The sequence below is a fragment of the Physeter macrocephalus genome, chromosome 1 (assembly GCF_002837175.3).
Source record: "Physeter macrocephalus isolate SW-GA chromosome 1, ASM283717v5, whole genome shotgun sequence".
NCBI classification, from domain to species: Eukaryota; Metazoa; Chordata; class Mammalia; order Artiodactyla; family Physeteridae; genus Physeter; species Physeter macrocephalus.
The window spans coordinates 82,300,199-82,318,818 of NC_041214.2; the positions used below are offsets into that span (position 1 = coordinate 82,300,199).

The following is an 18,620-nucleotide window of genomic DNA, read 5'->3' on the forward strand; positions in this document are numbered from 1 at the left end:
AATCCCACTACTGGGCATATACCCTGAGAAAACCATAATTCAAAAAGATACATGTACCACAATGTTCACTGCAGCACTATTTGCAATAGCCAAGACACGGAACCAACCTAAAAGTCCATCGACAGATGAATGGATAAAGAAGATGTGGCACATATATACAATGGAATATTACTCAGCCATAAAATGGAAGGAAATTGAGTTATTTGTACTGAGGTGGATGGACCTAGAATCTGTCATACAGAGTGAAATAAGTCAGAAAGAGAAAAACAAATACCATATGCTAAAGCATATATATGGAATCTAAAAAAAAAAAAACGGTACTGATGAACCTAGTGGCATGGCAGGAATAAAGACGCAGACGTAGAGAATAGCCTTAAGGACACGGGGGGCGGGGGGAGGAAGTGGGACGAAGTGAGAGAGTAGCCCTGCATATATACACTACCAAATGCAAAATGGATGGCTAGTGGGAAGCTGCTGCATAGCACAGGGAGATCAGCTCGATGCTTTGTGACCACCTAGAGGGGTGGGATAGGGAGGGTGGGAGGGAGACTTAAGAGGGAGGGGATATGGGGATATATGTATATGTATAGCTGATTCACTCTTGTACAGCAGCAACTAACACAACAGTGTAAAGCATTTATACTCCAATAAAGATATGAAAAAAATAAAAAAATTATCTATGAAAAAAAATGAGCAGCTTAGTGTGGTAAAAAATGTAAGAGAAATTTTTATTACTATAGTAATAGTAATTTTTTTTAACATCTTTATTGGAGTATAATTGCTTTACAATGGTGTGTTAGTTTCTGCTGTATAACAAAGTGAATCAGCTATACATAAACAAGTAATAGTAATTTTATGACATAAAACAATTTAACAAATTATACATATTCTTACATGAATAAGAAATTACTTGCTTTTACATTACATTTGTATAGAACTTGAATATTTTTAAAATTCCTTCCTGGTTCCTTATAGTAAACTTGTTGCATAAAGAGTAAATATTTGTAGCATATCCCCCATTTCAGAGAAAGGGAAATCGTTTCAGAGAAATTAAAGACTTTTTCAGGGATCTGTGGAATCAGTCTATTGTTTTGTAATCAGACTGTATACCATTTAGGATTTAAACAACACTAGGGTAGAGTTAATCTCATGCTACAAAACTAAAAATTAAGAAGGTGAGGTCTGAAAATTAGAATTGTCACAATTCTTCTTAAGTTATATAAGCAAGATGTAAGACAGAATAATAGATGATAGGCAGCCCATTAGAAAAATAATACTGATAATAATATAACATCAGTAACAATTATTATTTACTGAGTGCTTATACTATGAGCCAGGTGCTGTTCTAGGTACCTGACAGGTATTCGCTCATGAAATCCTCACAACACCCTATGGACTTAACCCTGTTTTAAAGACAGAGGCTTTAAGTAACTTGTGAAAGGTCATAAAACACCATCTCATTTACTTTCTAGAACAGTATTTCTTAAAATATATCCATCGTCCATGGCTTATTACACGGACCGCCAACAGTTTCAGACTTAAAAGTGATTTCGTTAAGGTATATTGCACTAATTGAAAATGTAGGTTCAATTAAACTATGTTTAATTGAAAATGTAGATTTCAGTTTTCATAGAAATCCCATGATGGTCTTAATAATCATGACATTCTTAAGGTCATACAAGTTCTTTGCTGCACTACTCTGGGTGTTTTCTGTCAGCTACCATTCAGTTATCAAGGTTCATTTAATCTTTCTTACTTTATAACATTTACAGGTTGTTTATTATTATTAAATTTGCAATTGTATTATCATTGCTATGTTTTGATATAGTACCATTTTACAAAAAGAAAAAAAGAAAAAGATACATGGTTCTTTAGTGATTCACCAAAGACTGATAGTAGAGATAAAAACAGTAACAACCACCAGAACTAAAAATGATATAACTGATTTAAAAAAGACATTTTGCAAATTTACACTCCTTATAGCAAAAATAATTACACTGACTACTACTGCCTAGAAGCTTATAAAAAAGAGTCTAAAATTAATAACACATATTATGACTAGAAAGAAAGAAGAATGAGCTTCTGGAAAAATTCCATTTTTAAATGACTGCAAGATGTCACATAATACAATACATAAAACGAGGAAGGACAATTACTATCATATGTTTAGATATAACTATATTTTACTGTATAGTTGGATAATCCAGTAGAGAAGAATCACATCTGGTCAACTGGTACATATGTAAGGGAAAAGTCAGGAGTAACTTGTTCATTTATCACTAAAAGCCCATGCATCATCAAAAAGACGTCAATGTTCCAGTTTAACTTATAATATTATGTGAATCAGAAATGGGTGTGTTGGAACAAGATGTGTTGAAATCCAAATGGATGATAGAGCACTGATTTCTTTATGCAGCAAACAAAAAGTACATTTCAAATAAGAGGTCTTGCCTGAATGTCGATACTTAAAAACTGCTTTATTCATAGAGAACAGTTGGTATTGACATGTTATATCCTGATCTTGACATTGTCATTGTCCTTGTCATTACAGGAAATAACGAAAATGTTGAATAAAATTGAATCTTAACTATTAGCTTACAAACTTTCAGAAGGGAGTCTGCAGAACTGTGTAGTAAATACAACACTTTTTCTAACACTGAATTTAGAAAAGAGAGATACAGTTTTTGAATTGAGTTATGAGATCAAAATATTTCTTCAGGACACCGACACTGCTGAAAAAGACTATTTCTATGATTGCAAAAAGCTTGCCTATTTGGCTTTCATCTTCAATATATTCAGTATTTTATATTGCCTAAGCTTACCATTTTAGTGTCTAAATATCAAAATTTTTAATGTTGAGGGTAAGATACTAGTATTTACTGAGACCATATTGAGGTGCAAACAGTTTAATTGCTGAGAGTTTTACAGTTTACTAACATTTAATGACCTTGTTTTATCAACGAAATATTCTGCCAAACATTAAGACATATTAAAGTTAATAGAGGCTTTCAAGATTATACATTCCAATCAACTCATTTTATAAGTGAAGGAACTGAAGCCCAGAAAGGAGAAATTCATCATCTTATCACCGTAGAGAGTTAGTGCCAGAGTTATAGTTGGATCCACGGTCTCTGAACTCATTACTCTTAACTAGCACTGTTTCTAGTGCATCCACCCAGCTTCACATTAATAATCATAAATTGACCTATGAATTTGGCACCCTCACAAAAGAGCCCTCTTTAAAAATGATGACCAAGTGCACAGAGTGGCATTTTTAAATGCCTAACTATATGGAGTATATTAAAGAGATAAATTCATGCCTTAGGAGAATTGACAGTTCAATTTCAACAAACAAGTATCAAGTTCCTACCAAGTGTAAAAAATCAGTGATGTTAGCCATGTGTGAATGTTGAGGTCAAAGACTTGCACATAATAATCTGGAACATAGGAAGTATTGATTATGGGACTGTCATATGGATTTTGGGACAGTGAGAAAGAGAAAAGAGAATTGTTACTTAGCATTTTTCTTATTCTAAACCCTAAATTAAATTGGTTTCCCATATGTAACATGGTAGGTAAATCTTTATTAAGTATCCTATTGGGAAAATGAACCAGAATGATCACATACTTATTTATTTAAGAAGAGTTAAATCACAGTATTCCAGAGGGGTCTCCTCTATGGACCTATAAATAGGTGAAAGGGCAGGCGGGTGGCAACTCAGCTAAAGGGCTGAGAGTTTTTACACCTCTAAGGAAAGACTTAACAACCTTATATGAACCATAGCACAGTCCAGTTGATCTACTTAGGTTTGACTTAGTGGTGGTGAGACATTTTTTGTTTAACTCACTAGATCACTGGCTTATTATAAAAGGATATTACTCAGGAACAACCAAATGGATGAGAGACAGAGGGCAAGGTATGGGGAAGGGGCTCAGAACTTCCCAGCCCGGCCCTACTCTCCCAGCACCTCCACATGTTCACCAATCCAGAAGCACTCCAAATCCCATTCATTTGAGGTTTTATGGAGGCTTCATTATGCAAGATTGATTGTTTAGCTCATTGACCACTGGTGACTGATTCAACTTCTAGCCCCTCTCCCCTCCCTGGAAATCAGCGGGTGGGACTGAAAGTTCCAACCCCCCAATCAACGTTGGTTCCCCTGGCAACAGCCCCCTCCTTAGGTGCTTTCCAAAGGTCACCTCATTAACATAAACCCAGCTGTGGTGGAAGTGGTGATGAGATTTGACTAGAGATTTTTATTAGAGATCAGAAAGGCTTTTCTGTAGCTTTTTGCAGTAAAGCATTGGGAACAAAGATTACCTCGAGTTTTTTAAAATAAAGTCCACTCAAATTGTATTCATCATCATCATCACTATAATTTAAAGATCACTTAAAGAATCTGCATGAAGACTTCTGATTCTGAACAAGATGGAGTAAATTCATTTCTCCCTAGACCTTCTCTTGAGCACACCTAAAAACTCCGGACAGACACAGGAAGATTCTGAACGGTGGCATGAAGAGGCAGACGGGCTAAGGACCTGCCCCTTGAACACAGAGGTGAATTTCCTGGGTTTTCTTTTTGTCTCCCTTATATCCCAGATTGGACTCTGCCTGCAACCTGGACATACCAATGGGAGCAGACACAAAAAAAGGCCCCCCCAAAGCATGTTCCCTTTAGTTAAAGAACCGAAAGAGTGAGGCATAGCAGAATAGAAACATCTGTGATCATACTTGCCCAACTCCAGCCAAACACCAGGGGAAAAAAATCTTGCTGCCCCCTGCCCTTGGTCAGCTCCTAGGGCAGGGAGCCTGGACTTCTACTCCTCTCCTCCCCAAGGATAGCAGGCACTCCTCCCCCTCCCAATTAGAGAGTAAGAAAATAATTTCAGAGGAGAGGGAGCCAGATAAAGGGATTTTTTTAAAACATGCTTTAGGAACATTTAATATCCTTTAAATATTCTTAAATATGATGATCTGGGCAGACCCCCTAGCAACTCATATGTGAAACTGACCAGAATGGACATTGGCAAAAGGTTTGATAACTTAACTACAGTGTGGAATACGGCAAGGTTTTCAGTTTAGCCTCTGGATAGCACACGAACGAAGCAAATTAGAATAGCAGCACCAAGGCTCTTTGAATGAAATTGGGTTTTCTGAGTATACCATAATACACTCACTAAGGGAGGGGCACCCACTTTCAATTCCTAAGCATGTTTGTTCTGATCAGTTGTTACCCATTTAAACTAAAACTCTCACTGGTACTATGCAATTAAATCCTTTTCAGATGTTATCTCAGAGATACTTGAGCCAGAAATCAAAGGACTGATGCAGATCATACATATGGATACTGTTACTGCTAAATAGTGCGTGTGTGTGTGTGTGCGCGTGTGTGTTTCTGTGTGTGTTTTAAGGCCTTGGCACTGTTTTTTTTTTTTTCTTTCCTTTTTTGCCCTATGTAAGTTATTTATAGGGAGTGTGCTGGTGACCATGGTCTAAGATTACATTAGCCAGAATTAAGAAGCAGCATAGAGAAAAAGTCTTTAATGATACACCATCTGTGGGTATAAGACATTTTCATTTCATAAGATCATGGAGTCTTATTAACTCTGAATGGGAAAATATGTTAAATCTTATCTATCTCCACATCGCTTTAATGTTTAAACCTTAAATGCAACTTCCCTGTCTAAGCATTTGTCTGACTTATGTTTGAACACTTTCTTTTTTTTTTTTTTTTTTGTTCGGCAGGCGGACTCTCAACCACTGCGCCACCAGGGAAGCCCTGAGCACCTTCTTTTTGGGCTATTTATTATATCTGAACAGCTGTTAGTGTTAGGAAAGTCTTCCATATCTGAGCCAAGGTCCTGTTTTCTGTAACTTCTGTTACTTGGGCCTACTTGTGCAATTCCTAAGTGCCATAAAGATCAAGAACAATTGTATCAGATAACTATCTTTTTAAAACCTCTTTTTTTATTTAGTCTACTCATCCCTATTTCAACTGTTTCTCATAAAACATAGTTTTGAGTCTTTTATCTATATCTTTTTGTCCTTCCTGAATGTGCCCTAGTTTATCTTGTACCTCTTAAATTACCACCAAATTAAACATTAGTGTGTCCTTCTTCAAGCTTCACTTTAAAATGATTGATTGTCCAAAGGTGAAGACTAGCATTAGACACACTGAAAGTACCTCCTTTCTTTTGACCTTCTAAACTTCCTTTATCTCATTCTACTGCTTTGTATTCCATTACGTTATCTCATCATTTTTCTTTTCCATAGGTAGATTGTTGGCTCACAGTGTACCAGTCCACTAAAGTATTTTAGAATCTCAGGCAGAGGTAGCAGAGTTCTTATAAACCATCTGGTCCAACTGTGCCCTTGTCCAAATGGAGACCTCAAGGCATTAGTGCCACCATTGGAGACAGGGCCTAAATTGCTTGATTCCTGGACTGATATAACTCACTATATTTTTATTTGAGCTACTCTTCCATTTGCCTGACTGTTATACAAGAAGCAGTCTTATTTTTGGTGTCTGTGATGAGATGTTTGTTGATTCCCACACCTAGGCCATCTCCCAGGAGTACCTGAGATCGGGGTGGTGAAGAGGCTTAAAGGGGTTTAAAATTCCCAAGATGTGTTGGTCTGTGGGAAGAGATTTTATCTGTTAATAGGAAACAATGAAGGTTTGGAATGTGTTTGAACAGAGTCTATTTTTTGAAAAATACAAAGAAGAGGCCACAATCTCAGGAAATTGTGAAATCAGAGGGTTGGAGAATGTAATGGGGAGAGACCAAAAGGACTTTCCTCAAAAGAGCAAACAGCAGTCCCAAGTTCTCATTAAGAGGATGACTTGTTTTAGTCTGATGGTGAAAGGAGACTGCTAAGCATATGCTCCAATGTCTAGGGAATCAAACTTGAAGTCAGTAGCTCCAACTGAGCAGGTAAAGTTCCTGTTTTGTGTGTCCCCAAGTTTTCTCTACCTACTGTACATGTAATTATCGTCTCAGTTTATCATGATATATTTGCCTATCTATTCTTTTGCCTTTCATATTCCCTTACAAATTTTCTCTCTCCGTGGCAGCCATGAGGCAAGGAATAAGTACAGTTGACCCTTGAACAACATGGGGGGATAGAAGCACCAACATCTGCGTGGTTGAAAATCGCATATGATTTACAGTTGGTCCTCCTTATTCACGGTTCTGAATCTGTGGATTCAACAACTGGGGATCGTGTAGTGCTGTAGTATTTACTACTGAAAAAATCATGGGCCCCCATAGTACAAACCCATGTCATTCAAGGGTCAACTGTACTTCTGTGTCAATGCTGACCTAAGTAAGCCCACAACACTTTTTTTTAAATTAACTTCTCACAAGAAGCCAGTGAAGTAGGTATGATTATCCCCATTTTCCAGACAAGAAACTCAGGTTCATACATGTGAACTTTTCCAGTGTCACATAAAAGGCAGGACTCTTTTGAATATAGGCCTGTTTCATGTCAAAACCCAAAGTGTGAGAAGTAAAAAAGAACTCCAGTTTTGTCATCAGAAAAACCTGGATTCAGATTCTGACTCTATTACCGACTAGCTGTGTGATCTCAGACGTAACACATCTAACCATTTAATCAGTTTCCCTATTGCAAAATGAAGAAATGGGGAACATTTGGCTACACCTAGGATTTCAAAGAAACCTGAAATGGCAAAGTGGCATTTCCCTTAACAGTTGTTAAATATTCACTGTTGTGCATGTGGAATCTGCCCCAAAGCCATTCCTTCCTTCTCTGTTTCACCAGGAAACTGAGTGGCTCTGCTACCCTGGGCTGTATCAAGGCAGAAACATCTCAGCCAAGTATGGGGCCTTTGGCATTACAGGAGTGAAGAAAGACCAACATCTGCTTCCGGATGATTGGTTTTATTACAGAGACATGGATTTCAGAGGATGAAACATCCATGTTTGGTTTTTGTTTGTTTGTTTGCTTTTTAACATCTTTATTGGAGTATAATTGCTTTACAATGGTGTGTTCGTTTCTGCTGTATAACAAAATGAATCAGCTCTACGTATACATATATCCCCATATCTCCTCCCGCATGTTTGTTTTGTGTAAACTCCCTTCACATGTGGGGTCCTGCTTGGACTTTTTGATTTATTGTTCTTGCCTTCCTTTACCTAATTTTTGCTATCATCTCTTCATCTTTCTCCATCTATTTCTGCATCTCCCTCTGCTATGGTATGAATGTTTGTGTACCCCCAGTATTCGTATGTTGAAACCTAGTCCCCAAGGTATTAGAAAGCAGGCATGTGGGAGCTGATTAGGTCATGAAGGCAGAGCCCTCATGAATGGAGTTCATGCCCTTATAAAAGAGGCTCCAGAAACCTTCCTGCAATGTGAGGTCACAGCAAAGCAAGACTCTCACCAGACACCGTATCTGCAGGCACCATGATCTTCGCCTCTCAGATTCCAGAACTCTGAGAATTAAATGTTTGTTGTTTATAAGCCACCAGCATATGGTCTTCCGTTATACCAGCCCAAAAGGACTGAGACACCCTCTGACTCTCTCTCTCTCGATCTCACAATCATTTCTTCTTTCCTCTGACCCCCTCCCATTTTCCCCACTTTCCAGCCTTCTATAAGATGGCCTTTGGGGTTTGAGTCAAGCTGCTTTCTACGAGTGTATGTGATAAAGAACTAACCCCAAGAAAACCAAGAGTGGCAGTGGATTACTTTTACATGACTGAGTTCGGGTACTTTCCGAGTCGAATGAAAAACACATTAATTCTGGAGTTTGGAGCTCACAATTGAAAGGTGTTAGTTTGTATTGCTAAAGTAACCCGTCCTGTCATGTTCGTATAATAAGTAGAGAGAAGCCAGACACTCTGATCTTTCCTACAAACTGAATCAGCGCAGCCACGGGCAGCACCAGCTAAGGGATATAAGCCCAGTGATTTGCATCTTGGAGAAAGAGGCTCTGTTTCCAATGGAATTCCCCTCATAAAAGATATGAAGCTATAGCCAAACTGTTTCATAAATATCATGATTCATCAGTGGGTATACTGCCATCTAGCATATGGGTTGTCCAAAACTTGATTTGTACTTGTCTAATGTCAATGCCCAGTTATCTTAAATATGGCTACATGTTTAAATCAGTGGTTCTCAATGTGGGGTGATTTTGACCCCAAGAGACATTTTGCAATGTACAGAGACATTTTTGGTTGTCACAGCTTAGAAGCAAAGGTGAAGTGTGTTGCTACTGCTGTTGAGCAGGTAAAGGCCAGGGATGCCGTTAACCATCCTAAAATGCACAGGACAGCCCATCACAACAAAGAATTATCCATTCCAAATAGCAATAAGCCAAAGTTGAAAAACTCCAGTTTAAATACCTACTGACCTGAATACCCGCAGATTCCACTGTGTAATTGAGCCCTTGATCATCCTATAGAAATGATAATTGTCTGTGGAAAGTCTCTGTCCCTGGTGGCATTTCTAAATGCCTTGTACTACAATCAAACGTTGAGTGCTGATCCTGGATTCAATCTGAAAAATATTACTAAGAAATAATTCTTACTTCAGTGGGGAAATAATTTTTTTATGGTCTTCTGGATTAATCTTTGATACTATAATTTGAGATCATTTTTGAAACAGGCAAGTCTGGCTTTAAGGTAATTCACTGTGTCTGGTGTCCTAATTATGTGTTGATTTTTTTGTGCAAGTCCATTAATCTTGGCGAAGTGAAAACTAAAGATGTAGCATTCAAGCAGGAAGAATAAACCAAAATTGGCTGAATTAACTTTCCTGTGATTCAGGGTTTGTTAACAATTTCTCTGATTTGTTTTAGATTTATTTATTTTATCATATCTTTTGCTTTTCTCCATTCCTTTTCCAGAGTTCCAGTATAATTACACTGTAATCTTCAGCAGTGTCTCATTACTTGCACAAAAACTCAACCCATTATTTGTAGATAATGAATTCCAGCAGGATCATTCTGATAGCCCTGAACTTCTGGAAAATCTGACTTCTTGGATCGCCCTCCTTCTGGCTCTTATACCTTCATTTCCCTTCCAAAGAAGATTCTTTGCCTCATTCATTTTCATTAGATTTATTGGGGGGACAGCATTAATCCAGGGGCCTGTTTATGAGTTTTTCCCAGAAATCAGCAGAATAGTAGTGCGAGGAATAACATTGCATAAGGTAGCTTTTATTTTCAGGGTCTATCCCATTTGGCAAATAATGTAACTGGCATGCTATGTGTATCAAATTCATTTTGTTAAGTTCGAGTTTTCAGTGTGTGTCTTACAAATAGTGGTCATCAGCAATGTCACAGAGGTGGGAATTGGGCTTCTTAGATTCTAATCCTGGCTCTTCCATTCAATTGCTGGATAAATTTAGACAACTTGATTCTTTTTCAGATTTTATTTTCCCATCTTTAAAATGGGAGGATGGGAACACAAATGTTCTATGAATGTGGCAGGGAGCAGTTGCAGAAAGATGGGGAGCCAAGAGGAGAGGGAAATGAATATCTTTCCCAACATACGCTCAACTCATGCACAAATCATATGGGAAAAAGGGACATAAAAAGAATTTCATAGAAGTAAACGCCTATGTCTGTGGAGCAAATTAAATAAGAGGCTGTATGGCCTTCATTTTATTAGAACCAAAGCCCTAACATTACCTCTACCACTACCTACTTCTCTCCTCCCTTGATTGATCCCAACAACCCTCTCCTTTGCAGATGTAATTTCACTGTGTGGATCACCAGTGAGACACGGAATGTGAAAGGAGAGAGAGAAAGAGAGAAATAAGTATAGAAAACAAAGTAAAGCAGAGAGGGGTGTGGTCAAGTGAAATCAGCTTCTTCTGACTATAGCTTGCAGCTTCCTCAGTACTAAACCCCAAAAATCATACACACGGCACTGAAACATACCATGCAGAAGGCTGACTACAAATCTTTTTTTTTTTTAAAGATGTGTTTGGGCTATTTGGCAAATGAGGGCCAGCTCTCATGGAAATTACACAGCTAGGAAGTCAGACAGCAGGAAAGGAGGGATGAATAAAAGGACAGAAAAAGAATTATAGGAGAAAAGCTGAATGGAAAAAAAGATAGGAGAAATTATTTTTCCTAATGAGAAATGCAAAATTTTCCACCAGACAACAGTGACTCTTGGCTAAGTGGCCAACATATCACGTGAATGAAAATGCAGGGTGAGTGGGGTAGTCCAGGAAGCAAGGCCTTGTATCTGCACTGTCTCTGGAGGCACCAGGTCCACCGCAGGTCTCAGTGGCACCACTAATTCACCAGACTGCCCCTCAGGAGGTAGCAATACCCATTGCACAGAGTCCGGAAAAAGCACTGGACTATAAATTAAAATATCTACATTCCAACCCAGTTCCGCTTGCTGACCCTCCTTGATTTGTCATGGAACCTCTGAGGCCAGTGTCATCAGCTATTAAGTGACAGGGATAGACTTCTTCATGATTTCTGAGGTTCCTTCAAGCTGTAGCATTTTTACCATTTTAATAATTATCACTCCTCACCCTTGCAAGACCGCATTGCTTAAGGAAAATACTTATCCCTCCGTCTCTCACCCCTGTTTCACTGCCCAAAACCAATTATTTAACTTGGAGAGAGAAGGTTGAACAAGATGCTCTCTTAGAGTTCCTTCCAGCTCTCTGAGATCTGGGATTCTAAGACGCCCAAGTTTACTCAATTCCTTAGTAATACAAATGAACCATTATTACACCAAATCCAATCAGTTTTCATTTTAGGTGAACCTATGCACTTTTCAGAATTTTCAAACTCCATCCACGAAGCAAACTGACATTTTATCAAACATTCCCAAAAGAATACCACACACCTATCCCTTTGGAGTTTATCACTGAGCAAATGATATTCGTGACAGAATACATTTGGTTCTCAGAGATGGGATCTGTGGAGACAAGCAGTTTATTACTTTCTTTTATTAAAACTTGTAAAGGAATACCTGATTCGCCAGACTGAGATAGGAGAAAACCTGTAAGCAACTGCTCCCCTCATCTAATTGCATTTTAAGCTGCTGTGGCGCTATTTGCAATCACAATGGATGACTGATAAAGAGCTGACTGGGCCTTCAAATGGTCAGCCTCCTGGAAGGAAACAATAGAAATTCTATCTCCTTAGCACGCAGGAACTAAAAGCTGGCTACACAAAGAAGCTCCCAGGTTTCCTTCCTAAAGGCATGGGACAGAAAGATGATGACTAGTGGATTTTGATGATTCAAGCTCAAAAAAAAAAAAAAAAAGAAAAAGAAAAAGTCCAAATGTAACAAGAAAAAAAAAAAAAAAGAAGTCTCATCCCTTGAGAAAAAAACCACTAGGAAACTTCAAAACAACTATTTCAAGAAGACATAAAATCAACTTCCTATTTGAAATAATTTGGGGACAAAATGTACATAGTCTACATATAGGTAAAAAGAGATTTAAATATGGGATATGGGAAAAGTTTTTATTCTGAACTAATAGAATATATATCATGCACATGTCATGTGGCCTACGTTTCAAACTTTTTTAAAGGCCTTCATCTAGAAAGAGAAAGAAGTTGATAAAGCAGAGTAAGAGTGAGGAAAATCCTTGAACTTACTTTTTTTTTCCTAGAAACCACTAATAAAATAAATTATGGTCAAGAAAGAGGAAGTTTAGGGAGCTGACTAAGAGGGAGATTGAATTGCCTAACTTAATTGCATTTCCTTCCCCCCCCACCTCTAATCTTAAGAAAAACAAAGGTCAAAGAGCACAAGGCACCAACTTAGAAACAAAACATGGAGGGGCAAGCTTGTTTTAAGTAAAAAACATAAATAAGCAGCACTGGTTGTCTTTTTTTAAAAATTTTTTTTCTTTTACTAAATGGCTGGGAACGCCGAAAGAAAAACAGATACTGTCAAAGTATTCCTGATTATAAAGTACACAGATTAAAAAAAAAAAAGAAAAGGATCTCGCTTACATTTGTTTAAATTCCACAAATGTACATAAAACAGGCACGGCCCTGTCAAGAATTTTCCGAAGCATAGTTTTAGGAAATAAGGATTAAATTAGAAAAAAAAATGGAGGGGGAGGGAAAGGAGGTTTGCAACATTAGCCGGAACTTGCAAGTAGAAGAGAGTGAAAAGTCAAGCAATCTACAGTCCTTCTATAACTTTCTCCCCCAACTGACCAGCCAGGAAACCAAATAACTAATTTGAGAAAACCTCCTGCTGCCACACGGAAATCTTTTTCAACAATATTTCATATACGAGCAACCAAACTATCATTCATTCAACAAACATATACTGAGCATTTACTGCTACTGCCCCCTGTTTTAGGTATTTGGGGAGAATATAAATGCTGAGACCCAACTCAGACCTACTGAACCTAAATCTCCAATTTTAAATCACATTTTTAATGCCCAGGGGATTCATAATAATCATCCAGCCGCTGATCTTCCAGATCTGGAAACTCCTACTTTAGGAGGTACCAAAATGACTGTGACCATTCTTGATCTCAAGGAGCTCACATAAGTGATGAACAAATACATGAATTTCTCCAAAACAAGGTTAAAAGTGAAACATGATATGAGAGGAACATATTCTTTACTGTGGACATTCAGAGGAGCGAGAAATGATGGATTGTTGGGGGTTGCAGAGGGAGTGAAAGAGGATCTCACAGAAATAGGTATATTTGTGCTAGTACAGTTACCATTTGAACACATAGAGAAGAAGGTGGGAAAATCTACTGTTATAACTAATAATAATAAGAGATACATCTCTAGTGTTTCTGGAAACAGAAATGGGCCCTGTCCCCGGTGCTTTATATAAATCCTCTCTTAAACCTAAACCAATCAGCTAGGTCCCATTATTTCCCCATTTTGCAGATGGGGAAACTAAAGCTCAGAAAGTTTATGTGATTTGCTCACAGTCACAGAGCTAGAGATTGAAGAGCTAAAGTTCAATCCCAGATCGATCCCATGCTAGAGCCTACATGCCTCCCAAAGAAGAATAAATAAACCCAGATGTGCAGAAGTGTCAGACACATAAGAGTAAGCATCCATTGTTCCCTCTATCTGAAGGATGGCAGAGTAGGAGGAGATTGGGCCTGTAAAGTTAAGGGGCAGCCAGGCTGAGGGGTGCTGTATTCAACACTGTGGGCTCTATACAGAAGCAAGGGGAAACCAGTGAAGGTTTCCGAGCAGAGACTGCTCTGATAAAAGCTTTAGTTTAGGTTTTAGGCTGTGAATCATGAGTTACATCTTACAATCTGAAATAATAAAATTTGACAGTTTGAAGAGTCTCACCCTGCCTTTAAACAAAAAAGTGTGGATAGGATCTAAGTGGAACTACCACCTCGTAGCTGTCCCAGCATGCCAGGGCTTAAGGAAGATTCTACAGAATAGCCCTTAAGATAAATGCAGTGAGTGTCTGTTACCCCACAGGACAAGGACTGACTCATTCCTGGAGCTGTCCAAATCTGGCAAAAGGATAGCCCTGGGGACTCAGCATTCCCTGGGACATGAGGTGACTCCACGGGACAGTGGATATGCACAGGCATGACCAATTATTGGCAGAGCCCAGACCCCTGACTCCCAGTCCTGTGCTCAATTAATCAAATCAAATCATATGTGACACTGGGTGAGCCACTTCCCCTGTCTGGATTTCCCTTTCCTCATCTGTGAAATAAGAAATTGATCTCAACAGGCCTTAGATTTCACAATTCTCAAACTTTCCCTTCCAACACTCTAGCATAAAGAATCCGCTTCCATCAGTGGCTCACTAACTGGGATTTGGGGGGAGGAACAGCATCTCCCAAGAGCTCCTACAGTTTGCAAACCCCTAGCTGAGAATAAATGTGTTTCCTTATCTCTAGGAAGTCTGCTAGTTCTGACCATATTACAGGATTCACAATTCTCAAATCTTGGCTACAAAGTCCTCACTGAATTCAATCTGGCCCAGGATTATTCTTTTCAAATGCAGACTGGATCACTGATGTCCAAAGTAAGTAAGCAACACACTGTACCATGATCATATGCAGGTATATGCAGGAAACCCCTCTATCATCAGGGAATGAACACTTTAGGATTCAAACCTGTCAGAGCCCAAAGATACTGTTATTTTGAGAGTTTTGTTTTGCTCTCAGAAGATTGTGTGTGTGTGTGTGTGTGTGTGTGTGTGTGTGTGTGCATTTATGAGTGAAATTCCCAAGAAACCAAGCAAAGGCTAAAATTGTGGAGTTCTTGCGGGGAGGGAACACCTTATTCGATGTTCATAAAGATGCTCCTGTAAACTCCAACCCATCAAAAATGAATTTCCAAAGGGGTAAGAAGATTTCCTCCTTCAGAGATGATCAATTATGTAGAAATTGTAGCTATCGGAGCGGAGGTGAACAGGAAGCAGATGCAAGATTTGTTCTGCTCTCAGAAACATTGCCAGTAAAACAGAAATTGGCACATGAACTCACATATTTTTGAAAGGACTTCTTAAACTTCACTGGTTCAGCAGACCACAGCCAGTAGTTCACCCCAAGAGCTACCTGTGAGTGACTATCTCCTGTAATCAATTCACTGAAAAAAACTGAGGCATGTTCAACCTATGGCTTCATCTTCTTTGACCTCCAACCAGGAGATGGGAGCTGGAGAATGATAAATGTTAGCATTATCAGTGAAGCAAGTGTAATTACAGAACCAAAGACACTCAGCATTTTGAGAGTTACCTCGTGGTTATTTATTTTTATAGGAGTGAAAATAAATATGCATTCCTTTTCCAGACCTGAGAAAGGAAAATGTGCCCAAGATGTGTGACAGAACAATCAGCAGGACTACCAACCTCACATCTGAGACTCCTGGGAAGATAGTATTACAGGGGGACCAAACTCGACCACCCACATTCTGCTCTGGGAACTAGCTTAGTATATCTTCAGCTGTCGGGTACTCACAGGCCCCTCTCTGCCTGTTATTGACTGATTTCTCTAAGACTACCAAAAACTGTGCCACTCATTTAAAAGAAATCAGATTTGTACTTAATACATGCCTCAGCAAATGCTTCAGGAGGCACAAGCAAATAGAAGACAAATCCTGGAAAGGATTCAGGCTTTCTCCTTATTTCTTGCCCAAGATACTAAATCTAGCAACTTAGCCAGAGCACTGGGAGTTAAGAGTTAGTTACAGTTGTGATTTCCTGAACTCTACCAAAAACTGCAAATCTGCAGAGAGCCCTACCAACTGTGAGCTCAGAGACCGTGTGGGATGAGCTGCAAAAGCCATTAGGATATCAGCACCTGGTGTGTATTTTCACCACTCCAGAAATGCAGCCTGGTCCATTGGCTGGCATGACCAACCAACCCCCAAAGCTGCCACTTCTCCAACAGCTGGAGAACAGACATTGATATACTGACATAGAAAGGCAGAAGGGGGAGGAAGTGTAAGTTCAGAGCAACATGGAGGAGTGAGAGTGGGAGATTGAGGAACACAGGCTAAATTCTCTCTGCCGAAGCATTCACATAGATCTTTTAAAACTGTGAATGTGGGGAAGATGTCAATATACACTGTCTGCCTCCTGGCACTAACTTCAGGCAAGTTGAATACACAAAAATAAACCAGAAAGAGGGAGCATCTGGTGGTGTATAACTCAGTCCGATGCTTACCTCCAGAAACTGGAAGCCCTCTATCAAAGGAGAAAGAGTCAGCACTGTGGGTACTTTTAGTGAGACTGCCTCACACAGATTCACCTCTTCCATGCATACCTCCTCTTTAACCTTTTTGTGCTAAGTGCAGGGGAAAAGACAGAGGGATGGGTTTCAGAGCAAGTCTACTTTTCACTCTGCTGTTTTGAGACCGCTCTCTTTTAAACGTCAAAAAAAGGTGCAGACTAGCTTGAAGGAGGGATGAGGGAGCGGAGATGGAAGAGAAACTGGGTGAAGCTAGACCAGGGAATGAAGCGAGAGGAGACCTTATGCTAGACCCGGCTCTACCAACGTTCAGACATTAATGCTGAATGGGTACTTTAAACGTCTTATCAGTACAGTCCTCTTTTTGAGAGAGAAGTGGATGCCGAAAGAGCTAATGGTTTGCCCAAGTTCATCGAGTGTTGGTTACAGAGCTCGGGCCACCAGCTATGTAGATCCACACATGAGACAGAACCGTTAAAGGAGACCCAGTCTGACTCGCTAAGGAGCAGCGCGCCGGCCAAGAGACGGGAGCCGCGGGGAGGGCTGGAGCGCATCCCAGGGCAGCGGGGGGCGTGAGGTGTGCACTCTGGGTACCTTGATATAGGCCCGCTGCAGGTAGTTGTAGGGCACTCGGCGCTGGAAGTCGCTGCGCACATCCTCGCTGGCGCGGTGGCGGGACGCGGGGCCCCCGAGGCGCTGGCTCTGGCAACTGCGGTAGCAGCGCGCCCGCTCAAGCAGGGCGCGGAAGAAGGGCAGCTCGGCCCCCGGGCCAGCGCCGGGGGGCACGAGCGGGCGGCGCGCGGCGCAGTGGCGGGCGCAGCGTGCGCAGATCTCCCGCAGGCGCCGGTGGCTGCGCAGCGCCGCTTCTAGGTCGCGCACGGCCACCTCGTAGTCCCCGCTGTAGTAGGCGGCCACGCCGCTGGCGTAGAGCAGGTCGAAGGGCTGCAGAGGCCCGGGCTCGGGCTCGCTCTCCGGGCACCGGCCGTCCGGGGGGCCGCCCCACAGCGGCGGCGGCGGCAGCAGTAGCCAGGGCAGCAGCAGCGGCAGCTGCGCCCAGATGCGCTCCCGCATCCTCCGCCGCGGACGGGCGCCGGCGGGCCACGCTCGCAGTCGGCTCCGGGCACTTGGCGTCCAGGCCCCGTCTCCCGGCTCCGCGGGCGAGATCGCCAGCCCCGCCGCCAGCCGGTTGCCCCGGGAGCCTCAGGTGACCGGCGGCGCTCGGCGGACTGAGAGGCGGAGGCCGGCTCGGACGGCCGCTCTTAAAGGGACGCCCACAGCTCACACGCTCCTCCTGCTGCCCGAGCCTCCGCGAGCCGCTCGCCGGCGCTCAGCGCGCGCCCTGCAGGCTCCCGGCTGCAGCCGCCGGGAGGCCAGGGCCCTCATACCCCAGTGCCAGCCAGAGAGCCAGCGCCACTGGGGGCCAGCCCAGGGGGTGGGGGCGGGGCAGAGCCTGACGCGTGGGGTCCGTTCGAGGTTGCAGAATGGACAGGACTACTCCCTTTTTAGAGAGGACGAAAAGCCGGCTTAGCGAGGATAGGGCTTTCATCATTTTCTGAAATTTGTCCGTGACCTCGCAGTGTGCAGCGTCCTTCACCTTCACATGCAAGCTCCCTCTCCGGCTGTGAGGAAAGCCCTAGAGGGCCCGTTGGCCCCGCTGGGAGGCCTGAGGAGAAAAGTGATTAGTCCACGTTTATAGAACTGTGAAAAAGCGAAGGAAGGACTCAACCCTGGGCCTTTGGAATCAAAGCTTGCTTACCGCTCCTTCTCTTAGAGAAGGTCCTACCCTTGTTTCTCATCCCACTTTGTATGGGTGTGTGTCTGTGCATTGGGGCAGGGAGTAGGAACACGGGAACAGTGAATAGCCCACCTTTCTGTGCAGAGGAGGGCGTTACAGGACCCAGAGAATTGTTGGAATGGCAGTACTTACATTCTGCCTCTGTCAGTTTACCAACTCCGTAAACTTGCA

The 18,620-nt window shown here is 41.4% G+C and overlaps 1 protein-coding gene across 1 annotated transcript in view; it reads right to left on the minus strand.

Moving 5' to 3' along the window:
- P3H2 (prolyl 3-hydroxylase 2) overlaps positions 1–17,740 on the minus strand; it is a 158,212-nt gene extending 140,472 nt beyond the window's left edge. The window contains exon 1 of the mRNA XM_007102271.3: positions 17,249–17,740. Coding sequence (XP_007102333.2) covers positions 17,249–17,725 — 477 coding nt within the window. The 5' untranslated portion in view covers positions 17,726–17,740. The remainder of the gene's footprint in view (positions 1–17,248) is intronic.
- Between the last annotated feature and the right edge of the window lie 880 nt (positions 17,741–18,620).